The 21,646-nt window shown below is 39.4% G+C and overlaps 1 protein-coding gene across 5 annotated transcripts in view; it reads left to right on the forward strand.

The window, feature by feature from the left end:
- Positions 1-18,139, forward strand: part of SEC24D (SEC24 homolog D, COPII coat complex component) — a 52,479-nt gene extending 34,340 nt beyond the window's left edge. For all 5 annotated transcript variants that reach the window (XM_004941242.5, XM_015276355.4, XM_015276357.4 and 2 more), the window contains 14 exons: positions 366-481; positions 3,472-3,596; positions 5,662-5,853; positions 6,391-6,484; positions 8,738-8,854; positions 9,326-9,496; positions 10,158-10,254; positions 10,910-11,055; positions 12,557-12,695; positions 13,124-13,242; positions 14,430-14,609; positions 15,142-15,333; positions 15,892-15,981; positions 16,403-18,139. In XM_004941242.5, coding sequence (XP_004941299.2) covers positions 366-481; positions 3,472-3,596; positions 5,662-5,853; positions 6,391-6,484; positions 8,738-8,854; positions 9,326-9,496; positions 10,158-10,254; positions 10,910-11,055; positions 12,557-12,695; positions 13,124-13,242; positions 14,430-14,609; positions 15,142-15,333; positions 15,892-15,981; positions 16,403-16,543 — 1,919 coding nt within the window. In that variant the 3' untranslated portion in view covers positions 16,544-18,139. The remainder of the gene's footprint in view (positions 1-365; positions 482-3,471; positions 3,597-5,661; positions 5,854-6,390; positions 6,485-8,737; positions 8,855-9,325; positions 9,497-10,157; positions 10,255-10,909; positions 11,056-12,556; positions 12,696-13,123; positions 13,243-14,429; positions 14,610-15,141; positions 15,334-15,891; positions 15,982-16,402) is intronic.
- The last annotated feature ends 3,507 nt before the right edge of the window (positions 18,140-21,646 follow it).

Genomic DNA, 21,646 nt, shown 5'->3' on the forward strand with positions numbered 1-21,646 from the left:
CATCTTTAGCCTGTATCCTGAGGATAGCAGACTCCTGCCTGTGGAGGTAACCTGAGTCAGTGTTACCTACTTGGGCTTAAGGAATACAGTTGGCATATATGGGGGAATATGCCTTGTTCTCCAAACACAAGAGGACCTGGACGACCAGAATACACATTTTGTTTGTTTTCATAGATGGATGTAAGGATAAAAACGTAACCTGGCTGAGTGTTTTTGCTCTTCCCTTTATCAGTAACGCAGTGGGCTACGTTACCATGTCGTATCTCTGGAATGAAGCTGTGGGGTTGTTTTGTTTTGTAGCAGAGGGTTGTTCCCCTCTGCTACAAAATATAAACTTTTTTTTCTGTTCTTGTACTGATTTTTAGTCCCTCCATTCTTCTTCCAACATCTGGACCACATTGGCCGACGGGTAGACCACTATGAAAGGCCTGAGCTATCTCTGGGTTCATATGAATATGTTGCTACTTTGGATTACTGCCGAGTGAGTATCTTCAATATGCAAATTCTGTTATGACTTGATGTCAGCACAAACAAAATCCTCTAAGTACCTATCGTAGAGTAAGCATGCTTATAAACTGAAATATCAGAGTCCAGGAACATTTTAGAAGATGTACAGATGTGGGGAATTTAAGCGTATGATAATATGCTTTGTTCTTTTGTGTGAGTATGAGCCTAGCAAGTAAGAGTAATAAGCAGTGCATCAAAGTCCTGGATAACAAGTCTTCAACTGGGGTTCTGGTTTGGTCCTAGCAAGTATGTAGAGGATGTTTTGAGGATTCAGTTCAAATTCTATTGCACTGTTGCATTTTAAGAGCATGTCTTCTGTTAATTTTCAGGACAGACGTACACCTAAATTGCCTTCTCAGCTTTGCAAACCTTAGCACAGGAATTTGAATCTTTTCCTGACACGTAGTGTTAGTGTTCTGACCAGTAAGTTACAATGGAATGGGTTCTGTTTCCTAATACTAAATTACTTAAAAACTTGTTCCAAAGCCCACTCAAGCCACTGGAAATGTTTGTAGTTGATTTTATTAGAGAGCTATATTTGATAATTCCCATAGCATAAATTACTTCAGCTTTTCAAACTTCCTTAGAGAATTTTCCAAAATTCCCAGTCTGGCTTCATCTGCCTGCAGTACAGATGTATTTCTTGGTTCTTGCTGAAGTCATGTAGAATTGTCTTTCTGTCAGTGGAATGAGTTCATGATAATATCAGGGAAGTAGGTTGAATCTGACAAAGTCTTGAAGTAGATGCCAGTAATTTCCTCAGGCAGTCAAATTCTTGCTGGCACAAATGAATGAACAGTTGTTGTTCAGTTCTGCTTTCTTGCAGGGATACTACTCCAGAATCCAATGAAACACCTGAGATTGCCTCTATAGATTGCATTGAGATCTGGGTTAAACCCCAGATCACAAGATGGCAACTCAGTGACTGCAGTGGGCGTTATATATATACCATGTGGGACACCCAATGAACATCTCACGTAGCTCCATCAATTTTGGTTCAGCTTTCCTAATTTCTGCAGCTAGGCTTTTGAAAGCATGTGTACTAAGTAGCCCTGTGCCAATTTTAGTTGTTCTTCTCTCCTCTAGAGTTGTAATCCTGCATGATACATTCACCATCACAATGCCGTTTTCAGCACAGTGACTTTCGGCATATAGTTTAAATCAGGGAGTTTCTGTGATAAGTCATCCAGTGTGGATGACTGGACGTTGTGTGGAGGGACGTGGTTTAGTAAGAACTGTTGGTGATGGGTGAATGTTTGGACTGGGTGATCCTGTGGGTCTTTTCCAACCTTGGTGATCCTACAGTTCTATGATTCTATGGTTTGTCTTCATTTTGCAAAAGCCTGTTTCATAGATGTAGTAAAATGTTAGAAAAAATGAATTTCTTACAAAATTAGCACTCATGCTGGAAATGCTAAGTCACTGAATTTTAGAGGAGTTAACATTATTTTCTAATCATTTTCTCATTTTGCTCCAAGTTAGAAACCTTTAAGTTCTTTTGTAAATCAGTTTAAGACCAAAACTGAAAAGCCATTTCCTTTTGTGCTTATCAGATGACAAGGATGAACAGCTACAAAAAATGTTAACAAATAACAGCTGTTCGGCATTATTGTGCTCCTGCTAAGCGGATGTGGCAAGAGCACAAGTTCTCATTTCTGCCATATATTTGTCAGAAATTATGCAGGGATTTTTTACAAACAGCAGTGTGCTATGAGAAATTTTATGAAGTAGTGTTTGATACGGTTTATGAAACTAGAATCCAAGTATAGAACACAGAAGAGCTTTTAAAAATACTGTCCGGCTTTAGTTGACAAGAGTTAATGTTGATTTACGTGATTGACATGAGGTGAGATCAAGGGTATAATGATTAGCTTTAAGTGTTTGGAGACTACAGTCAGTCTCAATTCAAATGACAGATGATGTTTTTCTTACACAAAGTTTTCTGAGGTCTATTTGTAGCAAGTATGATTTGGTACGTGGTCAGAAGCCTTTACATGAAGACTGTGAAACAGCGTATGTAACAATAATGGAAAGGTTGGGCTGACATTGACACCAGCTAATAACCACTACTTGTCTTAATGAGTTAGGCTCGCCACAGGACTAATATCTGCTTCCCTGCCTATGATGGTTACTGTTGTTGTGTACGCTCTGTATGATCTTCTTCCTGGGTCCATCTGTAAGCATGACATGGCTTTATTTCAAAGCAAAACCAAAGCCTTCATCATCGTATTACTTACAGAATATCGTGTCAGTGTTGTATAATTTGTATGCACTTACATTATGAGTAAGAGACTATGGCTAAGAAGCTGTGCCCGAAGGAATCCAGACCAGTCCAAGTCAATGCTGCATATGCAGCAGTTCCGTACAGTGAATGTGACGCTCTCATGCTTTAATTATCTTAGACAAAATCAGCTCATTCCTGAAAATACAGTTTTCTTATCTGTTCAGAGTGCACTGGGGCATGAGAAAGCAAGACAGACAGACAGACAGACAGGATGCAGATGATCAATGCTTAGTACTGCTAAGGACTGAGATATTTTAATTCTGGCTCAGTATTTGGGTCACGTTTTGTTTCCTGAATGGTTAGAAATCACTTAACAAAAACGGAATTGAAGTATTCCTATTAAGACTATTGCATGTCAAGTATGAGCACAGAAAAAAGCCAAAGACAAATTTGTTTCAATAACTGAATTACAGTAGAAGATGTTAGTATTTAAACAATTAGACAGTGTAATAAACTGTTGCCCTTTAGATACTGTGTTCTAGTAGGATGCTACTTGCCAGTAATACTGTTTTATTCCAAGGATGGGCCTTACCAGTGCATCATCTTTCTGTAGTAATTACAATTTTTAACCCATAGCATTTTTCAGATGACCGAACACTATTTAGATTGCCGTACTGTACCATTTTTGACATATCAGGACACCATCTCATTTTCCCTGTTAATGATATTTTTTTCTGTAGAATAACAAGCCTCCAAATCCACCCGCTTATATCTTCATGATTGATGTATCATACAGAAATATAAACAGCGGCCTCGTTAAACTCATATGTGACGAACTGAAGACTCTTCTCGATAAACTTCCCAGGTAAAGAAACATGAAAGTGTTTTGCTTAACTTGCTGTGCTACAGTTATCACACAGAAAGGCATGAATTCAGGAAAGCTAAGGAAATGTCACCGTTTACAATACAAGCATTTTTGAGGCGATAGTGACCGAATGTCAATTTGTTAATTTTAACCTTGCTGGCAATTTTTAAGAATCTTAGATTGATGTCTGGGTTTATGCTGTGTGAACAGAAAGCATCTGTTGTACTGATTGCACATGCGGCATTCTTTCTTTTCCTTTCTTGCAGTGAACTCTAGTGGTGTTTTTAGTGAAATCCCAGCTTGTAGTTTTGTCTTGCTGCAGTTCCCATGCTGGGAATTCACCCTGTGCTCAGATTTCTGGGAGCCCAAATTCTGTAAGAGGAAAGACTTCTGGGTATCAAAGCAATGTGTGTAACAGAAGGGGCACTGCTATAAAGACGTGTGGCAGAGAAGCCTGGAAGTGAATGAGGAGTGCGAAGTTAAAACTAGTGAACGGGTTGAGCTAGGTGGCTTCAAGACCTCTTGTTCAGAGGGTTTGGTGCTTTTGCAGACTTGTAGCACAGCACAAAGCACACTGTTTGTTTGCTTGAAACGTTAGTATAAACATTTTCAAATTTACTTATTCTAAACCAGGACCGTGACTATTTACAGGTACATGGAGAAATATGACTATAGAAATTGTGCCCACGAGCTCAGAAAGTCAGGCTAACTATAGTGGTGCCGGTATGACTTTTAGACATATCACTGAAAAACATTCGAACGTGTGATACAGATATCTCATTTTGAGGCTTGAAGAAGAACAGTGCTGTGTGTTGGCTGCGCAGGTAACCAGCTGCTGTGTTTGCAACTGATCTTTAAAATTAGGAAGAGAAATGGGGTTGTGCAAAGTGTACAGACCAGCACAGATAAGAGCGCTATCTGATCAAATTGTCCCAAGTGCCTGCTATGTAAGAACTCTGGGACCAGTGGATGATGCAGCTATTTCTCTTGTGAGTAAGAAAGTGCTGTATGTCCTACCTGAGCTCCTGAATGACCTCTGTTAATAGTGTTACTAAGAAAATAGTGGTGTCTGAGTGCTTGGAGCGTTCAGAAACGTGCACTCAGAAGTTATGCCTCTATTTGAGTTACAGAGAATCTTGGAGAAATTGTTTAGAATACTTCTTTGCGGAATGTGTTCAATATAGAATATTGATTTCTTTTAGATCAAAGCAGCCCCCTTCTCATCCAGCACTGTCTCCATAAAACAGCAGTGGATTAACATTCTGTATTGACATGACTGTTGAAGGTTGTAGATGAGAAAAATGTTTTCCCTCCCAGGCTGAAATTTTTAGATGAAACTTGTGAAACTAACAGAAGGTGCTACTGTAGATATAATTAAGGGCATTTTTTTTTTTTTAATAGGATCACCTTTTACTACACTGAGGGCTGTAAACCTGGTAAGGGTCCAACTAGTACTAATAGTGATGCTGCTGCTAATCGCACAGTAGCTACTGCTTAGAGGAGTTACCTCCTGGAAAACAGGCAGTGGGTGAGCTTGCTGCTCACAGCACATTTTGTACATGATATGCAGCTGTGAAGGATCTAAGAGCTTTCGATGCTTAAAAGCAGTCCTGTCAAAGCACAAGTTTGATTCATCAAAGTCCAAAAGTCATCAGACATTATTTGAGCCTAGTTACTGTTCTTACGGGGTATCAATCGTTACGGTCACTGAATTCTAATAATAATCTATTCTACATAAAGGTGCTTTTCTGATGATATCTTGTACTAATTGCCCGATCCTCTTTTCCATGTCCTGAAGATGTGGTTTATTATTTATCTTTGATACTTTTGACTTCTCAAGTAGGATGCAGAGTTGACAGGGTTGACTTTTAATAAATATTTTTTTAAAATTACAGCGGTTGATTTAATCAGTGCTTTTGATTTGAGCCAAGGCGAGGATTGGGGTAATTAATTACAACTTGGTTGTTGTTTGCTTTGTTGCTTCCAGTACAGACAGCAATCTGAAATTGCATTTCAAGGTCAGAGTTTCAGAATTGTAACAGCTGTTTTTTAATTTTCCTCACAGAGAAGAGCAGGAAGAATCCTCAGCAATTCGCGTTGGTTTTGTCACTTACAACAAGGTCCTCCACTTCTTTAATGTGAAAAGTAACTTAGCTCAGCCTCAGATGATGGTGGTCTCAGACGTTGGAGAAGTTTTTGTTCCTTTGCTGGATGGTTTCCTTGTTAACTTTCAGGAATCACGATCTGTTGTTAACAAGTAAAGTACAATTATTCCATATCTGAGTAACACCTACATGCTATAATAAGTGTTTTTCCTTTTAGCTCATGGTCTTGGAGAGTTTGGGGGATGCATGTACTTGCTGAAATGCTTCAGAAGTCATCAGATGCTTCAAGTTCTGTATTTCCCCGTCTGAGGCAAAGCAAAAGTGCTATCAGCGACTCCACAGTGCTGAATTTGGAAGCATACTTAGGCCAGCTTTAAACCATGCATCATCAGCTGTGCCATTTCAAAAATGGGAGAGAGAGCTGCAGCTTTGTGCCACGTTGCATGTTTTTCTTCCTATGTATGTGATAAATATCTTAGTGTGTATTCCTTTATGTTACCAGCTTTGAAGTAATACATTTCAATAGAATTTTAAAATTCAAAAAGAGATTGAGCAATCAAAATTATTCTTTAATTTGCTTGGAAAACATGGAAAACATCTTCCTCTGTGCAGATTCGGTATGGTACGTTTTGGGGGGTTCTCAGGAATACGCTGAGCAGTTGAGACACTCATCCTTTCCTCTTTCGTAGCTTGTTGGACCAGATTCCTGAAATGTTTGCAGACACTAATGAGAGTGAGACCATCTTTGCTCCTGTTATCCAGGCTGGCATGGAGGCGCTAAAGGTTAGAATGTTCCTCTCTGAAAAAGAAGCAGCTCTTTAATTAGGACTAGACTTGATAACCTACCTAAATTCCATTTGCTGAAGGGCAGTGACGAGTCCTACAAATCACAGTGGGAAATGAGAAAAATCAGTTTCCAGCACTGAAGTTCCATTATTCTAACAGTACATTTGAACTTTTTTAGTTGAAATGAAAACACTGATTGGCACATCTGTTCTCAAATTCTTCTTGAGGAAAACAGGTCCCTCAAGAGTCTGTTCCATATTGGAAGGATGTTTAGGGAAAGATGGAGAGCAGGAGTTGGTTTTTTGTTCAGCATTTGAGAGACAGGAAGGTGTTCAGTAACTACAAAATTGATACTCGGGATGTTTGCACAGATTTGTAGTCTTTGTATGTTTGAAAGGCAGATTAAGAACTGGTGTAAGATACAAGAGCTTTTCTCTGCCTATTCTCCAACTTTTGCTGACTTTGTACAAAATGAGGTATTTATGACTATAGAATTGAGTGGGGAGTGGGAGGGTTTCTACTGGACTGCCAGCTTCTCACAGCCTGCATACAGCTGGAAATGAATCTGTGGATCAAAGGCATCCCCAGCAGCTTTCTGTATGTCGGGGACAGCCCTCGAAATGCTGACGTTTCCATGGAGCTCTGCCAATAAAAGAATGCCACCACAAGATTTGTAGGGGCAGAAAAAACAGCCAGAGTTGTTTTCCAATAGTTGATTTATCTGTGAGCTGTGTACAAGTAAATCTCAAACTGTGAGTAAACAGATCTGTTAAACCAAAATCACGCAGCATTTCTCAAATTTGTTTCTTAAATATTTATTTTTTTCTTATTTATTCATAGCAGCAGAAGGTCTGTGTGCAGAACATTTGGTTAATTCCATGAGAATTCTATCAGAGATCTATTCCAACTCTATCGGAATCTCTTCCTTGGTGTTTGACTTCTGCAAAACAAACTTAAACGTGAATTTTCTTTTGCTGCTGTTCCTGTTTAAAAAAAAATGTCTTTCTCAAGTAAGCTTTTTATTTAGCTCAGTACTTAAAAGTGATAATTTGCAAGGATTTTCACTGTAAATTATTAATGTGCACATACATGTGTATCAGTACATTTTCAGATGACGGTTTCCCAGTAATTCCTGCTGCATGGTATTAGTGATGGGTATGTGCCCAGTCAGCCTTTCACTCTTTACAGAATGCTTTGTAAAAGTTACCAAAAAAGCTGGTGTTCATAATTAAAAACAACAATGCTTAAGCTAGTAGGGGTGAAATTTCTTCTATGTTAAAAGTAAGATACTGTCTCTGATTGCATTTCTGCCATAGCAAACAAATTGCTACTTGTGCCAGAAAAATGCCATGGCATATTTTGAGATGTGGACTGATGTTGTGCGCATCTTCAGATCTGGAGGGGAAAGAGTACCAAAGCAGAGTAGTGTTGGTAGTCTCAGGTGTTGCATTTTTAAACTAGATGTGTTGGTAAGCCTGGAGCAGGAGAAGCACAATTGCTCCCTTTCCTTCTTCTTTCCTTTCACCCAGTTTAATACTCAATGAATTCACAATTGTTAATTAGTGATCTCAATCAAAGAGTGAGTGAGAAACTCCATTTCCTAAATTTTGGTGGAAGTTTGTTACAGAACAGAGATGCCTGCAGTACTGCTACTGTTGCTGTTCTGTGGAATTCAGGTTTTTCTGTCAGCAGACTGCCGTCCCAGTTAGCAAATATCATTGCCTCATTACAGTTGTAGATAAAATTGAAAACTTTGGCTAAAACTGGTATTCACTTTGTTTCTTAGTGAAAGGAGATGTTCAGCACAAGTTCTTCTGCTCCTGTGTTCTAGTGTAGGTTTGAATGCAGAATCAGGTACAGGAGTGTAGTTGTCACTCTTCTCTAAGGGTATAATAACCTAAACTGAAAGAAATGTATTTTCTGTTAAATTACGTTTCCTTTTAATTAATTGTATCTAATTTAAAATTCTCTAGGAGAGGTACTTCTGGTACTCATTGAGACTTTAGCTTCCGATGTAGAAATCGCTGTACTAATGCATCATCCAACACATCTGTGTTAGACTAAACTATTTACTGACATCAAATTCCCAGCTTTGGGAATCTATCAAATGTAAAGACTCCAAATGAATTATTTAGCTCTGAAGAACCTTTACAGAAATGTTACTGTTCCAAGAGAAACAAGAGTGTCTGAAAATAAGGCTTGTTAATCTTAGCAGTAGATTCAATGCCTATATGGGTGTCTTTGCAACAGGCTGCAGAATGTGCTGGGAAACTGTTTATCTTCCACTCTTCATTGCCAACTGCGGAAGCACCGGGAAAACTGAGAAACAGAGATGACAAAAAACTACTCAACACAGATAAAGAAAAGGTATTTTCCATTCAGAGTTCCTAAGGGAGTGCTATACACTGAATTTCTATAATGGAACCTTTATTTTTCTCATTTATCTTCTATTACAAAGGTTTGTAACTACATAGCATTTCCACTCTGCGTCCTGATTATTTAGATACAATGGACAAATGTATTGGTATGGCCCTATGGGACCACTGAAGTTGAATTATGGTCAAGCAGCAACGCTCATTTATAAAGGAAATCCATAGCTGCAGATAATTCCACCCTTTGCTACCTACCTGTTCAGTGAGTTAGTTCAGTAAGAATACAAAGTTTTTGATGCATATGTGTATCAGTGGAACATATGGGCAGGGGCAGTGTGGTTTTTGTTCAAATCCATGTCTCACTTAAAACTTTCATCATTTTTATTTCTCAGGTGGACATTTGGATTGTGAGTGGCTGCCAACAGTATCTAACGTTACCGCATTTCTGTTCTTTAATTTTGTGCAGACACTCTTCCAGCCTCAGGTAAACTCTTACGAGTCCTTAGCCAGAGACTGCGTGGCTAACGGCTGCTGCGTGAATTTGTTCCTCTTCCCAAATCAATATGTGGACATAGCTTCCCTGGGTCTTGTCACCATGCACACTGGAGGCACGCTGTACAAATACAACAATTTCCAGGTAAGCGGTGCAAGTTCCCAACCTGTCAGCTAGTAACATCTGGGGATTGCTTGTTTTTAAGGAAAGTAACTGCAGCACATTTACTTACAAACGTCAGGGGATAAAATTCAGACTCAGAAATGGCAGGTCAGGCTAAAATTGAGGTGTTGAAATTGTAATTTTACTTTTGCATAAATTGGTTGGTACCCTAAAATTGAATTGACTTGCCTAAATATGCTGGCATCTGGAGGGAAGTCAGGTACTCCATACCTATAGATAAAAATGCTTACAGTAAAGACCAAAATAAAGTCACAACACTTTGTTTAAAATGTCAGGGGAATATTTATGGGGAATATAAGACTTCCCTTGTGTCAGGAGCTGAGCTACAGAAGCATTTTTTGTGGAGTGAGTGAGACTACTTTGTAATTCTTAAGGCCACACTATATAAACTTAACTGGGATGGATGTTATTGGAGATGGATGTGACTGCATGGCTAAGCCTGGTGATGAACTGGTGGATACTTGCACAGCTCTGTTTCTTTTAATAAAGTCTCTTAAAGGAAAAGAGAGATGTCAAATGTGAAAAGATGCGATGTCAGGGAGGGGGAAGAGTGTTGAGTTTCTGCTCGTTTGCTGCCACCCAGTGGTGAACTGCAACTCTTGCTTTTGCTTCACCTTTCTAGCTCAATTCTGATAGCCCACAGTTCCTAACTGACCTCAGGAGGGACATAGAGAAAAAGACGGGATTCGATGCAATAATGAGGGTTCGAACAAGCACAGGTAATACAAGTACAGGTAATGGTACCCACTGGGAATGAGAATAAATATGAGAATATATCATTCGAAGTAATACAGTGTGAGAAGTGCTATAACGGACTTGTAACAGCAGGCTGCCCGTTTTATCCTCATTGTGTACCTTTTGAAAAGTACAGACTGAGAAAATGGATGTCTGTCCCCTTACTGTGTATGTCTACATAAATTTGCAAATACCAGTAAGGCTTCTATCATTATGTGTGCATCCTGAAATGCAAGGCAGTCTTACAAAAGAGCATGGTTTGCCCAAAGCTTACATGTGTTTGCCTTTTCTAAATACTTCAAATTAAATTTTCAACCATTAGCTCTTACTTTCAAATGCAAGTATTTGAGGAGAGCATAAACACATTAAGTGGCCCAGTGAGTAATGCCAAAGGCTCTGGGGGTCCGTGAGTCACTGCGCTCCTCGATGGCCCACACAGATTCTCTTCTTCTTCCTACCCAAAGGACAGAAAATGCCACCAGCAAGGAAGATTGGTAGGCACTGCAACCCCGACGCTGCACACCCTTGAGGGAAAATAGTTTACGTTTCATTAAGCAAAGCTGAAGTTACAAAATAGTATCCTTTTTATTTGTAAATTGTAAAACGATATTGTTTGCTTTCTCTTTCATCTGGCTGTAGGCTTCAGGGCTACTGACTTCTTCGGGGCCATTTACATGAACAACACTACGGATGTAGAAATGGCAGCAGTCGACTGTGACAAGGCTGTGACAGTAGAGTTCAAACATGACGACAAACTGAATGAGGACAGTGGAGCCTTAATTCAGGTAAAAATGCCATGTGTCATCTACTGACACTGTGAGCAAAAACTTTTTTTTTTAAATATGACTGCAAAAAAAGTTACACTGTAGGACTGATGGGAGTGATGCATAGCGTGCACAGATGCTGGTGTTGTAGTACCACTTATAGTTTAATTAACTTGTCAAAGAATGCTACCTTGAAATGCCAGGCTGTTTCAAAACTTATGAAACCAGTATTTCCCTTCTTGTTCCACAATATGGAATCCCAGCAGTAGTTCCTGAAAATGTAAATTGGGCAATAATTAAAACTGGCCTTTCTGTGCCTGAATTGCCAGTGCTTGGGATATGCTCATACCTAGCAGAAGATTCATCCTAACCATTATCAGATAATGTGAGGTTGCTGTTTATTGTTCTAGATGTTTTGTCATGACCTCGTGACCTTTTGCTATTTTAATGACAGAAAATGTTACAGCTTGAAAAGTCTCACACAAGCCGTAGAATTATCTGAACTTTTGTTTCTAAGCTCCTTAGCTTTTATCTTGCCCCTATAAATACTTCATAGGTTAGCAGTTAATCCTTGTACAAATACAGCACTGTGAAACATCCACTTTGGTATCTCTGATGTCACTTACTGGAGACATGGTGTAGCAGTGATGATGGGAGAAGTGCACGGCCTACGGATGTTGCATTTAACTCTCATGAGAGCTTTGTATGAGAGTTTCTTATGGAAGATCCGGTGCAAAGCTGACCAGTTAGTTTACCTGCAGTTGGTGTTATGCCCTGCAGGCTTTGACTTGTATCTGCAGACAAGGTGATGAAATTATTTTTTTATTGTGGTGGTACGAAACAAAGACGTGCCAGTCAGGTCCATGCAATGCCTGCAAAACGTCAGCACTCAGGAAATCTTGAGCGCAGTTCCTTTACTTGAATTTCATTCTAGTGAAGTACACTGACATTATATAGAAGTAGAATTTGGAATCATAAGCAATTTCTTAAGTCATCTAAGTCAATGGGAGAGGTGAGATACAGGGGTGGATATAGTAGGATCCCACTTGGCTCATCAAGATTAGCAAGGTTTTCTTTGTTGCTTTCGACAAAAGCTAAGATGGGCAGAGAACTACTCAGCAAGCTTCTGAGCTCTGGTCTAGTGTCTTTGCAGCTGCATTTCTTTGGGGCATTTTTCTTGATAGCATATTCAAGTATGGTGTACTATCAGCAGTCTCGTTTTCAGATGATCCCATCAGTATGTAGCATGAGAAAGCACTAAGCCTTCCCAACAGCCATCATTATTTTATACTTTTAAGGCTAACAATTTTTATAATGCATTTATATGCCTGACATATTTACATAAAATAATGAATCTGTTGTTCCTTTGGTTCATTAGCACTGAAGCAGCACCAAAAAGCTAGGCTGTTCCTCAAAAGTAATTCTGTGCCTTTTGTGCACTACGTAGGTGGCTCTTGTGTGATGATTATCAACTTCTTTGTTTTAAAATTGCAATGAAAGATATCTGGCTCCTCTGTTGCAGTGTGCTGTCCTCTACACATCAATAAGTGGGCAAAGACGACTTCGCATACACAATATAGGTTTAAACTGTAGCACCCAGTTAGCTGATGTCTACAAGACTTGTGAGACTGATGCACTTATCAACTTCTTTGCTAAGTCAGGTAAAGTCAGTATAATTTATTTTTTTCTCTAAGCTGGGACTGAAAGGAGGTGGAGTGATACCAACTGAGAAGTCATGTTTTGTAACTTGCTGCTGGCATCTGTCTTAAGAACGATAACATTGAGAACTAGATTGTAAATTTTAGACATATGTGCCCCGAAAGGAATGCCTGGGAAGGTTGCTAGAAACAGGTAATGCACAGAAGTGTAGAGGCACAGTATTATTTTGTTAGAATTTTTGTTGGGTTTGGGGTGGGGTTTTTTGTGTGAAAATTAATACATTTTCTAAAATTATTAGAGAGAAAAAAAACAGCCATAGAGATGAGTTTAGTAAAATTAAAATCTAGCAGAATACTTTAAAACTTCGCATTTGTCATGCAAACAAGCAACAGAACCCATGACATTTTCTTTTGCTCTTCTGTCTTTGTAGCCTTTAAAGCTATTCTAAGCCAACCGCTGAAGGCTGTCAGAGAGATCCTGGTCAGTCAGACAGCACACATGCTGGCATGCTACAGGAAGAACTGTGCCAGCCCCTCTGCAGTGAGCCAGGTAAAGACCTCCCCAGGTCAGCCCCTCTTTGCAACAGGCACACCTGCATTACCAGCAGTACCAGAAAAGAACGTTTCAGACATACATACTTTTGTTTTCTTTCAAATATGATGGCAGGTGGGATGCAGTGGTAGCAATTAATTACAACATATGGAAGCTGTTGTTCTGGGATGAATGGCAGTGCCATAGAGGAAGGTGACAGCTGTACCACAGAGATGCAGGAGCCTTTTCTTCCTGGTAGAATTATGTGCTAATTCTTAGAAGCTTTCACTTTTTTCTTCCATTCCTACGATTGTAGTGATCTAATTTTTTGACGTGTAGCAACTGTTACTGTCAAAAGACAGAGATTACCTAGTTAACATCCTGAGTCTGCATACAGATCTCTCAAGAACGCTCTACTGATAAAAACCTGATGTTGAGACAGGAACAAAGTCCTACCTAAAAAAAAGCCTGTGGTGATTAAAATGAGACTTATTAATTCCTTTAGTTACCAGCGGGTAGGAAGAAGCTGTGGGAACCTCATTACTTTTGTTCCACACTACTTGAAAATCTCTCAAATTAAGACATCTCTGTTATTTTCAAATGCTGTCACATTTAGTAATCTACTCATTCTTTTTACAAATTCAGAGCATTTGGGAGTGTCACAGAACTATCAAACAGTAAGGTAAGGTGCTTTCACATCCTTTCAGCAGCTGTTCCTGACGCAAACCTTGTCCCACTTCAAAGGACAGTCCTTGTCTTCGGCTTAACTGAACTCAAATCCCATAAGCCTTTAACTTCTGTTTTTCTTACAGCTCTCAAAATACTTCCGTTTCCCTTCTGGATTTTGAGGTGCTGCAAAAGTGGCTTCTTCCTCACTTTTCTGAACTGCAATCGGCAATTTTCTATTTCAGTGCTGAGGTTAATAGCGAAGGACTCCCAACAATATTGGAGGGTTTTGATTTAGACTGTTTCCTTTAGTCTCCTCTAAACTACTTTTTCCAATTAGGTTTCTGTGTACCATTTAATGCATCTAACAATCACAAGCCTGGGCAATGAATTATTTCTCTCAGTGAAGACCAAATGTTAGAAACAACACCATTGAGGTACTTACTTTGGAAGAAAACAATCAAATAGTAGTTCAAAAGTCCAGCAGTCATTCCCCAGCATATGGGATATATTAAATACAAGTCTCCTTTGCCTTTCAGCTCATCCTTCCAGATGCAATGAAGGTGCTGCCAGTGTATGTGAACTGTCTACTGAAGAGCAGTGTGCTGACTGGCAGACCAGAAATTCCAACTGATGAGAGGGCGTACCATCGACAACTGGTCATGTCTATGGGAGTAGCTGACACACAGCTGTTCTTCTATCCCCAGCTTCTGCCGATCGTAAGTATGTTATCTGCACATCTGTTAGCTTTCAGTAAAACTGTTTTCATTTTAAATTGCTGTGATGCTTTAAGTTGTAAAGATGCAGAAGATTTTCTCTATGCCACGCAACTGTTACATGGCCAAGATGGATTAGATTTTTAAAGTGAAGTAGTTGCTAGCTGAACTAAAGTAGGAGGGAAGAACCTCTAGTTTAAAGAAAACAGGGAAGTAACATGGTCAGCTACTGACATCAGCATCCTCTCATAATTCCATTGTACATTTAACACAAGCCTGGTTTTTGACCTGCCTAACAAAAGATGGCAGCTTTAGTCAAGCTCAAGCCTGGTATGCTCAAGCTTCATATTTGTGGAGAGGTGCTCTTTAGCACGTAGTGTATTACCTGAAATAGAAGTGACAGTTAATTTCCTCCATCTGGAAAGGAACCACTAAGGTGTAATAAACCTGTTAATATTACTTTTCAGCGTCTAGTTAGAGCATCACTCACCTTGAAGTCACCGTGTTTGCAACTTACGTACTTTTTGCCCTACAGCACAACTTGGATTTAAAGAGTGATGCAGTACCAGCTGCAGTGCGCTGCTCTGAGGAGCGTCTCTCAGAAGGAGGAGCCTTCATTCTGGCCAACGGTCTGAGCATGTTCCTGTGGCTGGGGGTCAGCACACCCCCTGAGCTCATCCAGGGGCTTTTCAATGTGCCGTCTTTTGCACACATCAGCACAGAAGCTGTGAGTATATGGAGGAAAACCAGTCCGTTTTTCAGAATTCATTATTCAGTAAGACCAGGCCACTAATTAGAGAAACGAGGGAGGGAACTCAGAGCATTCATCATTCAACCAAAAGCAAAAATGGGTGCCAGCAGAAGGTGTTAAGACACCAAAAGAAATGCATAAAACTGTCGTAAACTTTCTCTCTGAACAATTACAAGACAGAAGCTTTCACCAAGTTTTCAGAGTATCTTAAACATGTTATGACAGATATTAAAATCCTACTGAATATGCATTGCTGAAACTGCAACAAAGCATTCTATGATAGCTAAAGCTTCTCCTGTAGCCTGAACTTCCCCTGATAATGAATTTTAATGTAGTGATTATTTTAAACTGAAAAAATGGCTTAAAGACAGATGGGTTATTCTCGAAGTTTTTGCAAAGGAGATAAAGCATTTCCCAGTTTAGAACAACACCCACAGTAATACACATCTTAATTACCAGCAGCTACTCTTGTATGAATTTTAATAAACGTGACTGGAACGTAACAAACAACCTGCAATGCTTCAATTCTAACAGACATTACTGCCCGACCTGGCCAATACCTACTCTAAGAAAATTAAGTCAATAGTGGAGCACATCCAGAACCAGAAGCCCTACACTATGAAGGTAAGAGTTCTCTCAGCTTCAACCTGTTCCTCACAGCTGTTCAAAAGAATACTACCAGTTGTGACAGATTTACTTGTAGTTGTAGAAGGCTTTTTACATACCAGGAATTTGCAAGTATGTCACTGTCCAGCATGCGTTCTAGGCAGAAGCATCTCAAATGTACTTAATTATCCATTCAGGATTTTCAGAAGTACCCTGAAAGGTCAGTTTTATTCTGCAAACCTTCCTTCACATGGTTGCACATAAGTCACTCTCCTGTGTTCCTAAGTACAGCTACTGAAATGTCATTACCAATTTATTGGTTTTTTTTTTTTTTCCTTCAGTAGCATTCCATAGTAGATAGAGGAAAACGGTACTGCTACTTACTGTGATTGTATACTGTGATTGTATCCTAGAAATATATACATGTATCTCTTTGCAGCTCATGATAGTGAAACAACGGGAGCAGCCAGAGATGCTATTCCGGCAGTTCCTAGTAGAAGACAAGAGTATTCATGGAGGAGCTTCTTACGTGGATTTCTTATGCTGTGTTCACAAAGAGATCTGCCAGCTTCTCAATTAAAGAAACTTGAGTATATATAATTTGCCAGTTACTTTCCGATTCTGCAGGAGGGACAGTCATTGGTGCCTGAAGGCTGGCCCACAACTTCGCTGTACCCAGACATTCTGCTCTGCTTTACCAAACTTTTTCTGTGCTCTTTTTGTACAGTTTCATTCCCCCCAGCCGCTCACTGAATATTTAGTTTACGTATTAAGCTGTAGAATAGAAGTTCTGCACTCAGGTATTAATCTTTGAGGAGTCTTAACTCTAAGTTGAATTGCCAGATTTCAAACTGTCAGTGCTTAAGAGCATACGGTATGCATTTTCAAGTATCAAAATATAATTTAGAAAATAACTATTCCTATTACTAGCCATAAAATCATTTAAGAGCCAGGAAAGATGCTCAAAATCTACACAGAAGAAGGGAAAAGTTGTAAGATGCTGCTTTTTCTAGAAGTGAGAGCACACAGCTGAATCAGTTTTGCAGCAGTCCTGCACTTAAGTTTGAGTATTTCAAAGCCCTGCGTGTAAAACTAACCTCTAGAAAATAATCCCCTTTTTCCCAGAAAGGGGAAGTATTAATTCTGTACAGAAACAGAGCTCTGGGTAAACTTCAACACCCATAGGTATCCAGGACACAAAAATGCCTCCATTTTATAACTGGACTTGAATAAATGAGTTTAACAATGGACCAGAGGACAAAGGGTAGTCAAACTATGCTTATTCTAAGCTCGGTAGTTAATGCCACACTGTTATGGCACAATCCTCTCGTCTTCAGGGCAGCAGTTAATTTAGCATGCTATTTAATTACATTTTCAAAATTGAACATGTTGTGCTTTATTTAGCACATTCGTTAACTGGAATAACTCCCAATGCAACTTAGCTAACCATCTGCTTCCCTCACAATTACAGTGGCAGGTCAACTGTAAGACAGTTGACAAATTAACCAAAGGTGAGTTGCGGTGCTATAAAAGGAAAGCCTTGTGTTTAACACCAGTCCTGTTACAGGGACCGACTGATGAATAAATCAGTCATCACACTGAAAAATAAATTCCTGTTACTATCAATATTTAAGGTAGAATTTAGGAAGCCAGTCTTTGGCAGGAAGAGCTGTTTACCTCAATACTTCTTCAGTCTGTAGCTTTAGGACCAGTGCCTCTGCACATGAGATTTGAACTTCTCCAAACCTGAAAGGCTGCTGTTAAAAAAATATCAGTATTTCACAGAAGGCAAAACCAAAATAAAACACAGCCTCACAAGGGAGTGAGAGACATGGGCCTCATAAAAAACAGTGCCTTTGATCATGCTCATGTCATTAATTAGTATTTATCCTTTTCATAGATAAAATAAGCAGTCCAGTGCACATTCTTGACAGCTTATCAAAACAGCTGCATCCTTGTGCACCGAATAACTCTTAAAACAAATGGATATATTACAAAAGGATACTCACACCGAATTCAGCTGTCAAAATAAGCACTTTGCTGAAGACATTTTACCTTGTAAAAAGCATTTGTTGCCCTTCCAGATCTGCATACTCTGTAAAAATGACACCAGCAACTCTTCAGTGTAAAAACATAAGGAATAATTAAATATAATGTGTGTGTTTATCCTAAGAAAGACAATGTCTCAGATTTTTTTTTTTTATTTTAATGCTATCAGCCTCTCTGTCAAAAGCTATCCAGTGTCTCTTAAACTGTACCATCTAAAACTAGTAGCCAGGACACTACAGAGGGCGGTTATAGGACAACCAGCAATTTGCTTCAGGGTTCACACAACTCCTCCCCTGCCATTCTCCCATAAGCACAAGACAACAGAATCATCACACTGACCAGGAAACAGCAAATTTAAATGCACAACAGCGATTAGTTCCTACAAAGTAGAAACAACATTCTGGCACACATCCAACAGTCAGTGAATATTATGGGTTTGACCAGTGTAGCTCATCTTCTCTTACTCAAGGAAGCTTACTCTAGATTACCGACTTCTCAGTGTTTGGTTCCTCTGTCAGCATCAAGCTTGGTTTATGGTAAGGAGACTCACTGGAAGGCTGAACTGTCTCTCCAATGCACCAAAAAGAAAAAAGCAAAATAGCAAGCCTGGTGGAAAAAATACCTCAAGTAAACTTTTAGAAATAACACTTACGTGAGTCAAGAAATGGTAGAGCTGCTGGGAGTCTCACAGATAAATGCACTGTAATTAGGGAAATGTCTGTACTCAGCTGCTGAGCAGAGAGTTCTTGTCAGCTGCAATGAAAACATTCCCTCTCAGAGGCAGGAGGACAGTTAGCTCCCGCCACAGCTGCACTTGCTTAGAATCTGTCTCCTTACCTTATGCCATTCAGTTTGCTGATCGCCAGAAGACCGCATCTGTACCGTAACTGTTTGTCTTTGGTCAGTTCAGGCCACATAAATAACAGCAAGAGCTTTAGGGCACCTGTTTTACATCTACAGTTCTGGAGCATAGTGTCAAACATATTTCCATACTGCATCTTATTTCAGATTTACTTCATTATTTTCAGCAGAAGATTCACCCCCACTGCAGTAGCTAGCAGCAGGTTTACCACTCCCCCAAATTCCACTTGACATTACAAACATAACTGAGATAAGTGTACAAAACTAATAAATAAAAAGTGTTTAGTGATAGTACCTCTGCTAGGCAGTAGAGCAAAGCACCTAGTATCATTCCCACATGTCATCTGCATCATGTCACAGAGTTAAGAGGTGAAGGATTATTCTATCTGAACTTACCTTTAAGGAAAGGAGTATCTGGTTGTGGTAGCACAGAAACCAGGCAACAGTTCTTCTCTACTTGCTCACAGCAAGTGGGTCACAAGGGCACTATGGAAATGCAGCAGGCAGTGGCATCCTACCCAACACCACTGTTGACCCATTTGAGCTGCTTCTAATTAGAGATGCTCCCAAACTACACTGTGCCCTCAGCATCACCGCCATTAAAAAGGGGAGGGAATCAGCCAGCCTGAACACGAGAGTTGTGCACCTACATTTACTTCTGTTTCATGAAATGGAGACACCAACCAACGTAACTGTACTGACTCTACCTTTCTCTGAACAGACAGTTAATAAGAGGAATACAAGGCTGAGCTCTAACAGTTCCTGGTTTTGAGTATTTTTTGTAGAACCAGTCACTGGCTAAACTGATTATTTTAAAGCTATGAAAAATGAGATGTGATACATTAATCTGAAAAGTTAGAAAAATGTATTTATTATATTAAAATGCACTTTAAAAGCTACTGGCCTGGCAAGCCAGTATTTATTATGTATTAAAGCAGATCTTTATTTGCCCTTTGTGCACACAGCCATAGAGTGCTGGCATCTCCCCTGAATTTGGGAGAGGCGAACACTGAGCCATTTCTTTGGCTTCCTGAAAGAATCACAGCACTGTCTTTGTAATCACAACGCTACCCTGTTTGTTGGGTTTCAGGCAAAAGGAAATAAAAGCTTTCGAAGTTACACCTCAAAAGATACTTATTTTAGGTACCTCTCCCTCTATCCCCCTTTCTCACAATTATTTTGTTTAGATGAGCGTAATGGAAGTATAAGCAATTAAGGGAGAAACTTTTGTTTTGTTTGAAAGATACAGAGTAGTTTTTCCTCTTAGTCTACAACTGTCCTTTTTATGGGGCTTGGGTGTTGAACAGGCTGTGTGTTTGGGTTTATGCCGTCATACAGTGGGAAAACACGTACAGCTTTCTACCTTAAGAGTTAAGAACATTTGCCAAAAAGAAAAGCAGAGTTCCTTCACAATTAGTGTGCAGTTTTACTTCATCTGTTCAACACAAATCAAGTAGGAAGATCTAGTGAGACAGCAGCACTGTTACTTGCACCCACATACCCATTCTGTACTGTCACTACTACTACTTTCCAGGCAATACTCAACATGCTACATGAAATTCTACGCAAAAAAAAAAAACCAAAAAAAAAAAAAAAAAAACCATGCTCTAAGAACTTTATAAAGCAAAATGAGTTTTATGCTCCATTGGGAACACATCCGTATCACTTACCTATGTACTGGTAAAGCCTGCAGAGAGAGCAGGAGTTCACATACAGAGTTGCTATCCAGAACAAAGTTTTAGCAAGATAAGGCTACCTGCATACCTCATTCATCAGAGCACTAGCCTTTCACATCCAGTTCATTTTACCTATGCTAAGGTGTCACAATGACTGACCTACCACCGAGATGCATCTTCAGGTGATGTACAGCAGCTCCTGCAGTGACCATGAAGGTTATTACACAGACATATAAGAAGTGCAATTCTCATCTCTGGTGTAAGTGGTAGGAGTCTAATACTCAAAAACTCTGGTTAATAATAGCTAGGATGTGTTTTCCCTCTCTTTCTTTAATTGCTACATCAAAATTATTTCATGTTATTTCATGTTTTTCCACAAACTTACCTTGCTTTTTCACCTATGGAAACGACCCTATTACATATAGGTTAATAAACTTTCCTCCCCTTTATTAGGTTGACCTTCACCCCATTACATTAGTCAATTCCCACAACACTAATAAAGCTGCCAACAACATTACCCTTTGGGAAGAAGAACATATACAGAAACGGGGGTCTCATTACCTGTCACTTTCAGTTACTCAATATGTCCTTAAAAAGCCGTGCTCAAGAAACAAATGTGTGCTCTCAATGTTTTGGTGAGCTTCATCCTTCTCTAGAACATATTCTGGATATTTCTATCCCCTGCCAAGGATTTCAGCAAATCGGAGTACTCTAAAATTAATTCCTTGACTTGATGCCATTTAACTACCATTTTCTGATCAAAATTGTTTGCAACCTAAATTCCACTGACTACAGTACCTATGAACGAGCCCACGTTCATGATACTGCTCAGGGAAAAATCTTAAAAAATTCTGAAGGAAAGCCTACTAACCTACACAGACCTCTTACATTTCAACCGATTTATCTTAACTGACCATATCAGAGAGTGGAAGGAATCCTTAGGTTGATGGCTGGATTTGCACACAGTCGTTTGCAGCTGACTGGTATTCTGAAATCCCTTTGAAGCTAAATGCCAAGACATTTCAAGTATCTTGTCAATGTAATTGTCAAATCCTTCACCTAATTTATACAGGGGGTATATAACATATTCCAAGTCC

This window comes from Gallus gallus, chromosome 4 (genome assembly GCF_016699485.2).
Source record: "Gallus gallus isolate bGalGal1 chromosome 4, bGalGal1.mat.broiler.GRCg7b, whole genome shotgun sequence".
NCBI lineage: Eukaryota > Metazoa > Chordata > Aves > Galliformes > Phasianidae > Gallus > Gallus gallus.